Source organism: Ixodes scapularis, unplaced genomic scaffold (assembly GCF_016920785.2).
Source record: "Ixodes scapularis isolate PalLabHiFi unplaced genomic scaffold, ASM1692078v2 PGA_scaffold2__306_contigs__length_199485367, whole genome shotgun sequence".
Lineage (NCBI taxonomy): Eukaryota > Metazoa > Arthropoda > Arachnida > Ixodida > Ixodidae > Ixodes > Ixodes scapularis.
This window is the reverse complement of record NW_024609857.1, coordinates 170,346,104-170,356,389: the sequence shown is the minus strand read 5'-3', so window position 1 is coordinate 170,356,389 and position 10,286 is coordinate 170,346,104. Positions and strand designations below refer to the sequence as shown.

Sequence of the window (10,286 nt, the reverse complement as noted above, 5' to 3'; positions counted from 1 at the left end):
CACGTGGCTACACCCGACCGTGCGTTTTTTTTTTTTTTTTTTCTCCTTTTCGTAGCAGACGACACGACATGCGGCGTGCGATGCGGCGTGCGGGAACTGCTCGCCGTGCGATTCTTTTGCAGTTATGTTTGTTCCGCTCGTTGTTCTGTACTCCAAGATGAGTTTTTTTGTACATTGAGGAGTTGGAGATGAGTAGTGAGTGCCCGTGGTGAATTTCCATGATCGGCTCCGAAAAGAATACACCCAAGATGTTGCGTGAAGAGCTGGCTCACATGTCCTGCATCCGAAAAAAAAGTGGCATTGTGCGACAGAGTTTCCGAAAGATCAACGGGATCGGGACCAATGGCTGGCTGCAATTCCTGTAGAACATTTAGGGGCACCTCGGAAAGCGGACGCTACCTGATCTATATGCTCCTTGCATTTTGTGGAAAGTGATTACATTGAGTTCGCAGGTGTCAAAACGGAAATCCCATACCATTTAATTCAGCGAAGTATCGTCCACAACATTTGTTTTTTTTTTTTTTGTTTCTTCAGTGATGACTGTAAAAAAAAAAAGAAAAAAGATATGTAAGCATCGGAAAATGTTTGAAAAAAAAAAAATTTCGCGGGGGATTGAACCCGGTCCTACCGCGTGTGAAGCGGACGCCTTTCGGCATCTCTTTTCTGGTGGATTTCTTTTCTTAGTAATAATTCAGCCGGTAAACTGTAAGTTGGAAAGTTTGCTGTCGATTTTTCTCTAGCAAAAGCACTCCCGGGTCGAAGTCGGGAAGCACCACGCTTTGGGGACATTCGCACCTAGTAAAGAAATCGTACGCGTGCATATTCAACTCGAAGTAGACACGTCGTGCTTGACGTTTGCGCGAGCGTTGTCTTCAGCAGTGTTGCGGAATGGGCACCCCCATTCCATTCAAATTCCATTCCGGGGAAATAGAGTTTTCGATAATTCCATTCCTTTCAACTCCTAGGAATGGGGACACTGGGCCCATTTCAACTCCTGGAATGGCTGAGTCGCTCCATTCCATTCCTCCAATTCCTAAACGTTAAAAGTGTCACTTGACAGCTGCATTACGTTGCAGGGTTCGGCAGAAATATCCAGAAATGTATTTGGAAATACAAATACTGGGATAGATGAAAATAGTAGCTAAAATACTGATACTCAAGTCTCAAATATATCCATAAAAATGTATCGTGATACGTATCGGAAATACATTTTAAAAAGAGGCAAAAAGTCTTTGGAAATACAAATACAAGAATACATTTTAGGGAGGGCAGAAATATAAATACTGATAATACAATACATTTTCAAATTTCTTTGAGACGCCAACTGAGATGAGGCTTTAAGTTTGAAGTGGAAGTTTCTTTTTTTTTTTTTTTTTTATCCCTTAATTACTTTTCCTTAGGCTTGGCACTTTGCCTTGAAGTTAGTGGTTCCGGATGAAGAGTCCTAAATGGGTTTAAAAAACGTTCCATCAAGGATTGACCGCGGTCCCTTCCATGACATCCTGTCTGACTGACCAGTGATGCGAAAAGACTGACCTGTAAAATAAATTCCATCAAAAACTCACCACTTCCCCGCCCAATAAGGGCGCCCCTGTCAGCACTGCATGACGTTACGGTGGGATGAACCAGTACTCTTGAATCTGTAGGTGTTGCCTTGAACATGAAACTTTACCCACGCTGCTGTATGAAAGGACAATACATACTTTCGTTGTAGCTGACCTCGTTGAAGGCCACGCGGGCAGTTGCATTTGGAATTTTCGAGAAAAGTGGACCACCTGAAGCATCCTGAAGCGCATGTATTATCTTCTGTTACGGTTGAAAAATCGATACGGTGGCATCCCTGTTGTGACGGTGCTTCCTGCCGACTCTCCGCCTCCAGCGCATGAATGTCTTCAAGTTTCGCCTAGCATCATTCATGCAGGGTCCTCGTGGATTGCGACCTGAGATGGCCGGCACAGGTGCGGGCTCTTCGAGAAGCAGCGCGCTCGAGACGAGTCGAAAGTGTACGATGTCTGGGTCCGCACAGCGAGGCCACGTCTGGCCTCCTTCCTGGGTATCGGATCACTAGAGCAGCAGGTCACGTTCACGTCGGCTGATGACGTACCAGCCGTGCAATATTACAGGCGCAGACGCATTCGGATATGTGTTGAACTTCACTGGTGAAAGGCGCCACCGCCGCCCCCCCCCCCCCCCCCCCCCCATCAAAAAATGATTGAAAAAAAAAAAAAAAAAAAAAATAATTCACGGGGGATCGAACCCGGTCCGGGTTCGATCCCCCGTGAATTTTTTTTTTTTTTTTTTCAATCATTTTTTGATGTTTACATATCTTTTTCTTTTTTTTTTACAATCATCACTGAAGAAACAAACGAAAAAATAACAAACAAATATTGTGGACGATACTTCGCTGAATTAAACGGTATGGTATTTCCGTTTTGACACATGCGAACTCAATGTAATCACTTTCCACAAAATGCAAGGAGCATATAAATCAGGTAGCGTCCGCTTTCCGAGGTGCCCGTAAATGTTCTACAGGAATTGCAGCCAGCCATTGGTCCCGATCCCGTTGATCTTTCGGAAACTGTCGCACAATGCTACTTTTTTTCGGATGCAGGACATGTGAGCCAGCTCTTCACGCAACACCTTGGGTTTATTCTTTTCGGGGCCGATCATGGAAATTCACCACGGGCACTCACTACTCATCTCCAACTCCTCAATGCACAAAACAACTCATCTTGGAGTACAGAACAACGAGCGGAACAAACATAACTGCAAAAAAATCGCACGGCAAGCAGTTCCCGCACGCCGCATCGCACGCCGCATGTCGTGTCGTCTGCTACCGGAGAGGAGAAAAAAAAAAAAAAAACCCGTACGGTCGGGTGTAGCCACGTGACTTCCGCTAGTCGCTCTCTTCTCTCCACGGCTGTGTTCCAAAATTTACTCGATCCGACTCCGGAGTAAAAGTTTCGTACCGTGGCGTTCCAAAACTCACTCGAGCTTACTCGATGACGTCAGAACTCGCGTTCCAGAAGCGGGTTGTTTACTCCGGAGTAATTACTCGCGCTACCCTCCTCGATCGGAGGGTAAAGTCGGATCAAATCGAGTAAATACGTCACGTGATCTGTTCGTCGTCTGCTTTCTGCGCCGACAGCCGTCAAAGCACGCTTGCTTCGTTGGTTTTGGTGGCGGACGTTCGAAATGACAAAGAATTAGGTGCAGCATGTGTGGTTATTGCGATTTGCTGTTGTCAACGCAGGAATTGACTGCATTACATCCAGACCGTCCACCTTCCCCGGGAACGTGTACTTGTTATTATCTGAGTGCGAGCGTAAACAGGAGCTTCTCCGCATCCTCGTCCTCGGCGTTGGGGGAATGCCGTATTCTCACGTTCAAGGCCGAAAATGTTTGACCTCGGTATATGACAATGTAGTATTTTTGTTTCCTCCAGAGTGCGTGTAACGAGAGGATAAGGTTTGTAAAGCAGTGAATGCTTCGAAAATTTCACTGTAATCACATTCGCGTTAAAGCGAACGTGAGTTTCATATCATTCTGGAGAAAGCACCCTCGCGCTGTACCGCTACACCGTGTGGAATATATTCCTGCAAAACATAATCGGTGCAAATTACAATGCGTGGAATATATGCGTTTAGGGCACCGTGACTAGAATTGCAGCGATCGCGCTGATTAATAAAAACACATTTTTTTATGTCTAGCTGTAAGGAGTAAGTAATTTTGATCTCAATATACAGCTCAAAACGAAGGTGAGTGAAAGGAGCTGGTGGATCCACCTCAAAAAACACCGCGTCGTCATTAACATTACCGTTCTTCGGGTGCTTTCTCCATGATCGCAGGAGAAAGGATCGTCTGCTATTTTCGGCCATCGCAGCTGTGTTTTCTTTTTGCCGTCGCCCAAGACGAAGCCAATCCGCGTAGTATCCAGGTGATTATCCTGGCCGTTCCAAAATCGAGTCGCGGATCGTTTACTCGCGATGTCACGTGGTATTACCCGCTGACGTAGGAGGCAGGTTACTCGGGTAAGATTTGGAACATAGCCCACTTCTCCGACCTCCGTCGGGTTTCGGTTTCGGTTTCGAGCAGTTGCGTCTTTTGGCTTTATTAAAGAAATACGCTACTCTGTTGCAAAATATTAATTGGGTAGTCCTCCGACACCATAATGAAGCGCCTGGCAAAAAATGAAAAAAAAATTTTTGGGGGGTGTCAGTGTCCCTTTAAAAGGGCGGGAGGAATCACGTTTTTGTCTTTTTAGACTTGGGCTAGGTGACGCAAGCTACCGCCCGTTACATAGGGTAGCGCAATTAAAATCCATCCATCCAATGTGTAAGCAACAAACAAAATGGGTTCCTTCAGGTTGTGCCGGTCGTGGATTTTCGGCGTGGTTTCTGGTGATGGCTCAGTTTTCAGAAGTCTCAGCGCGAAATCTTACGCAACAGCGGCTCACAAGGTAACTATTTGTTCCCTTTTGCGTCGTGCCTTTCGTACTTTATGGCGCTCATGGCGCACTTATCTTGCGAACTAATCGCACCCAGGTGCAGAACTTTGAACTTGGCATGCCGCGAGAGCGGTTCATTTCAAGCAGCCGCTTCGGCGCTTTGCCTGGTTTCCGTTCCTGTACTTCGTTGCCCCACTTTTCCTTTTACACTACTTTATTTGTAATACTTTCCTCGTCATTACGAGTGCCATTTGCTGCTCACTTTCGCGTGAGTCCTGCAAGCAGCCTAAAATCCTTAATTGGCTCCTCCTTCGTCATTCATTTTGTTCTGTGCATCTGCCACTTCCGTATTTTCACGGTCAGATACCTTGTCCAGTGTGCTTGCACCTATCGCGCGCTCTTGGGTTTGTTTCGGTGCACGGTAGCCTTGGTGCGCCGTGAAGCCCCACACCACCTGTTAATATTTACAAAAAGAAAAAAAAAAAAAAAAGAAGCTGGCAAGAAGCTTTATACTTTTGGTTTTTAGGCTAACTGGCGCAACCTATTGCCCGTTATAAAGGGTAGAGCTGTTCGCATTCATCCATCTATCCGCCTTCTTTGCAGATTGTGTAAGCAAGGAGAATGATAGCTAGGAGCGAGTAATAGTATGCGTATACATGGTCTTGCACTGACGTCACATAATCCATTTCGGACCACCGCGGAGGAGAGAGAGGGGAAAGCTGCTTTTGCACGAATTTCGAGTGTCAGGTTAATCATGTATAATCTTGTAGAGGGAGAATAGTGACGTCTGGGACACACAAGAGTGTTCCGGTGAAAGGGAAGCTCCTTCTTCCCCTCTTTTGATGGGATGACGTCAGGTGCAAGGCACGTTACATGGTATTCAGGCCACTTCCGGCTGCCATGACAAGGAGCCGAGAACACTTCCGGTTCGGGTATTGTTTGCATGCTTTTAAAGGGAAACATCACCACTATGTTTTGTGTCTTCTGCAATTAAATCGCTCTTTTGTTATGTTTTCTGCATCCACTGGCTTCTTGAATTCTGTAATGTTTTGCAATTGACTGAGCAACTTTGCTGTGGCTCAATCGCCGTGAAATAAAAGATACAACCAGCCGCAGCTCGGCGGCCGTCGAGCGCAAACAGTTTGTGTCACACGCGTGTCTATTGCTTGCTCGATGCTAGGATTACTTAATTCCAGACAGCCAAGAAACTTGATCGAACGAATCTCTCTTGAGTTCTTATGCGAATAAAGGATTGATAGAAATATTAATTAATATTTTGCCGAATACAACTCTATATTTGAGCCTGAACCCAGATTTTCATAACGTTGACCACTGACACAGACCAGCATACTGGTACTGCATAAAATGTTTAGTCACTAAAATAATAATGATTATCCTTTTTTTTTTTTTAAATCTTAGTGCAGATGTTTACCGACGGTTATCTTTGCATGTGCATGCGAGCTTGTAAACAGGTGGTTTATGCGAGAGTCCTGAACGAACTCTAACAAAGACCTATGGAAGAACTAAAAAAAAAAAAGATAAAGCAAATTTTGAGAGAGTGTGTCAGTGGAGGACTTCAGATCTTTTCAGATGAAACTGAACCTGGGGTTAGTTCCACATGAATTTCAGAAATGTCAATTTCAAAGAGCCAGATTTTCCTTTTCAGTATGCAATCAAGCATCTGTTTGTGACACCATTAAAACAAGACGTGAAACATAGCATGAAACCACTAGTACCACCCTTTCGATTTTATTACTTGCCCACACCGTCAAACACAACAGCGTTTCAGTGTGTTTGCCCAAACAGAACAGTTTGAACGAATGGGATATGTTCCCAGGTATGTTGCGTGACTGTAACAAGTCGAACGTGAAACTAGTTTTCTTACCCCATTGCCTGGATTCTAAAATCTAAAATAGCCTTTTGACATCCGCGTCCGTATCCACGTGAACATCATTCACGGGACCGCCGCGTTAGGTTGACCTCATCACAATCACAATATCTTCACTCGTCATTGGAAACACGCTGCTTGTTTTTTTGCAAACAAGCTGCGCAGTTGTGCACACTGTGACAGCTTTATCCCAATCACGATATCTCTACTTGTCGTCGAAAACGCATTGCTCACTTTTCCCGGGCACGATCGAGCATGAGTGGCAGAATCCTTTACACCCTTCTTCAACTACGTCCGGCAGGCTTAGCGTAATTTCGCTTTAGAAAAACACTCATGGTGACGACGCACTGTTGACGAAGCAATGTTCTGCCCGTGCACGCCCTCGCGTGCACGAAAAACACAAAACAATTACACATCTCTGCTGATTTCTGGCCGTCTAACTTCGTTGAATGTCTTTCGAGTACACAAGTTTCCGCTGGAATGTCAGGTAGGGCCACGTAACTTTTGCCATGGAGGGTTGGGACGCCATGGTGGGCAATCTGATGAAATCGCTGCACTGAATTACATCGCAATATGTTAGAACAACTGGTTTATCTGGTTAAATGATCTACATGCCACTGGTTTCACCTTTTGGCACCAGCTCCGAGAATAATTGATGCGCATAACTAGAATGAGCTGTTCACAACAAAAATGTGGACCACCTTGAGTAAACTTTTGCTATTATACACCTTTGCAAGTGGAATCCCGGCTTAACCTCGAACCGCGCGCCAAGGTGAGGCGGACCTACTCTCCAGCCAGGACGTTTGCTGGTTGTCGTACAATGTTGCCAAGCGTCTCTCGCCGAAGCATACACCACTGAGGGCAGAAAGAAATTTAAAAAATAATTATAAAACGTACACGTGTCGTCTTCGACCGCGAAAGAGCAAGGACAGTTAAATAAAATGCCTAAACCGGTAACAAATAAAAAAATTTCAAAAATATCTAAAGTCTCAAGGCGCTCTTCAGAATGCGCCACAAGTCGCATGGCCTTTGCATCAACGATGGCTGCGCTCGCGGCAGCTCTGGCTTCCACAACATGCAGGAACAGAGGCTGCGATCGTTATAAAGTCAGCTCCAACCCTTAAAGATGTCCCGTCTACAATATGTGATACTACGATACTGTGTGGATACCTCCTCCTGCGTTCCGAGACAGTAAGTGTGCCGCTAACTTTAGCCATCGGCGAGGCAGCAAACGGCCCCATCTTGTCATCGCGCACCCCACTGACGTACCCCTGGCGCACCCCAGCATGGCGGAAACGGTACGGGGCGCCAGCATCGCTCAAAATGGCAGCGCACAGGAGCCTTTCTTGCAAAAGTGTATACTCCGGTGTACTGAAATACGGGGTAGTGTTGGGATCCGGGCAGCTCGCAAGACGCATATGGTTAAGATCGCGATAGGTGTCGAGACTGCCGTATCTCTAGTACGCTAGTAGGGTTGTGTGCACATGTGCTACGATAGGCGCATGTTGCGAATGCTTACGAATTCCTGATGCAATATTTGCCATACTTGGCAAACTGCGACGACTAACTGCTATCGTGACGACTGCAGCGCCGAGATTGTTGTCTACAGACGCAGCCTCACCAGCTCCCATTGCCGAGCCACGCCGGTCCCAACGCTACCCCGTATTCTAGTACACTGTAGTCTTACTCCTTCGCTGGGGGAGCAGACGGGGGGTGTGGGTTTTATGCTTTTTGCCTAATCCCCAAAAGGTCATCCTGGCAACATCCCACAGTGCCTGGTGAGAGTTACAAAAAGGACGTAAACATTTTGCCCGCAGCCAGCACAGCAAAGCGAGCTTTTGCTCTACGTGTTTTGAGCTGGTGTGCGCTAACCCACCCAGCCACTGATCCCCCCAATGAACGTTGGAAAAAGGGTGCTGACTGCTTTAGACGCCCATTAACCGGTCTAGAATCGGCAAGCCCATCACTTGCATTGATTCACCTTTTCTTTTTTTTTTAGAAGACTAAATTCATTGTCTTATCAAAATGCCCGTGGAAAAGGAATTAAACTCGTGGGCCCTACAAGCGGTGTGTGTGACACTCACTTGTGCGCTGTAAAATAATTAGCAGGCACTGACACTGAAGACAGCAACTTTTGCAGCAAAACAAAATCTCAGAACTCCTAAAAGCCTCTAATGTATAACACCGGGAAAATGTAACCTAAGCCCCGGACCCCCCTTCTTCTGCACCGTAAGCCAGGTGTGGTGGCAGCGTTCCTGTGGCAGTCCGATCAAAGGTACGGCTGCACTTGCACTTGCCGTCAATCGGAGATGTGGATACACACTTTTCATCTCTTTGGAATTCCAACAGAGAGTGCCTAGAAAATTTTGGCGGAGTTGGACTCCCCTCGATGGTAGCCAGCCATCGAGAGAACACTGCCGGCAATTTCTTTCCCGAGCTCCAATGCCAGCTGCCGGCAAAACATCCTCTCCCTTACAAAAAATTGAAAGAAGTTTACAAATCCCTGTAATGCAAAATTAGAGCACAGCTCTTGAGAAGGAGGAGGGAAGGGTACAAAGGGGAGGGTATGTGCCTCCTCCTCTTTCATGCCCTCTCCTCCTCCTGTCCTCCTCTGCTTCTCGTCCTCCTTTCCTCCTACCCTTCCTCATCCTCTCCCCTCATCCTCCTTCATCCATCTTCATCCTCTCCCCTCCTCCTGCTCTTTACCCTCCCCTCCTCCCACAGTTTCGCCGCTAAATTTAGCTGAAAAATTGATGCCACGTGACCTCAACAGCAACTCAATTCCCCGCTAAATTTAACGGGAAATTGAATTGCTGTTGAGGTCACGTGACGTCAATTTTCTTGTTAAATTTAGCACGGTTATGCCGACAGTGATGCCACGGAACTGGGAAGCGGGTGCCTAAGTGCTGCGCTCTAAAATGCAGAGGAGAAAGAAGGTTGTAGAGTGAGGGAAGGAAATGTGTTTTTGTTTTTCCCGCTAGGTCTACTGCCTGTTATAAAGGGTCCAGCTGTTAACATCCATGCATCCCACCGTGAAATGGGGAACCGTTGCTCCGTTGCAGGCCAAGGGGCGGTCTGGCGCCTCGGGCAAAGAGAGGGCGCTGCGGCACTTTGACGAGTTCTACAGCGGCGTGTATGGGACAGAGTGGCCCTCCATCCGGCTGGCGCTGCTCTGCCCGAACAAGCCATGCGCCGTCCTCAACTCCTTCCTCGGGACGTCGGACGAGACGCTGCGGGACCTCCAGGTGGGTTTGGCTGGGCTCCCTCTTTCCTCGCTACGGGAAATGCACATTCTGTGTGGCTCGTTAAGTTTTTTTGTTTTTTTTAGGTTTGCGGTATAATTTAAAGATCAGAGCAGAGGCTTGTATTCTAATGCAATATTTGATTCGTCAAACACAATTATTCGTCCAGAAATTAGTCCAAACCGGAAAGAATAATAGCTATATCTCGAAAGAAAAAAATGTCCCCAAAAGTTCATAATATAATTAGCTGGAAATGGACCTAGAGCAAACGGGCGTCTGCCTTCTCCACGTCTAATGCTCTTCCGGGATGGCGGCAGGCAACAGTGTGATGCTATGTCTTTGGGCAGAAATGGAGGGACCACTTGCGAGGCAAACACACCAGTCTCTTTGCAGCCACCATACTCAGGTTTCTTCTAGAAACCCCTTTGGGGTTCCTAAAGGGATGGTGAACTGAAATTTAGGCTTGAAAAAAACAATGCAGGAGATGTAGGCAGGACGCTACAATCACAACCACACTACTCGTAAGGCGATATTTCGAATGGACGGCGGTATTTTTGAAGAAGGAGGTCGAGATTGAACCAGGCTGACGAGGCACGTGACGGGAAGATATCTCGTTTCCTCCTCTCTTCACTTCGCTCCCTCAAGGCAGCGAGGTGGAAAAGACGCGAGGTCGCTCCCTCTCCTTCTCGAAAAACAAGACGTAACCATT

The 10,286-nt window shown here is 46.8% G+C and overlaps 1 protein-coding gene across 1 annotated transcript in view; it reads left to right on the top strand.

Annotated features, from left to right (window-relative positions):
- Positions 1 to 4,217: 4,217 nt before the first annotated feature.
- LOC8038700 (5-methylcytosine rRNA methyltransferase NSUN4) overlaps positions 4,218 to 10,286 on the top strand; it is a 30,680-nt gene continuing 24,611 nt past the window's right edge. Inside the window, exons 1-2 of the mRNA XM_029994972.3 lie at positions 4,218 to 4,459; positions 9,398 to 9,580. Coding sequence (XP_029850832.1) covers positions 4,352 to 4,459; positions 9,398 to 9,580 — 291 coding nt within the window. The 5' untranslated portion in view covers positions 4,218 to 4,351. The remainder of the gene's footprint in view (positions 4,460 to 9,397; positions 9,581 to 10,286) is intronic.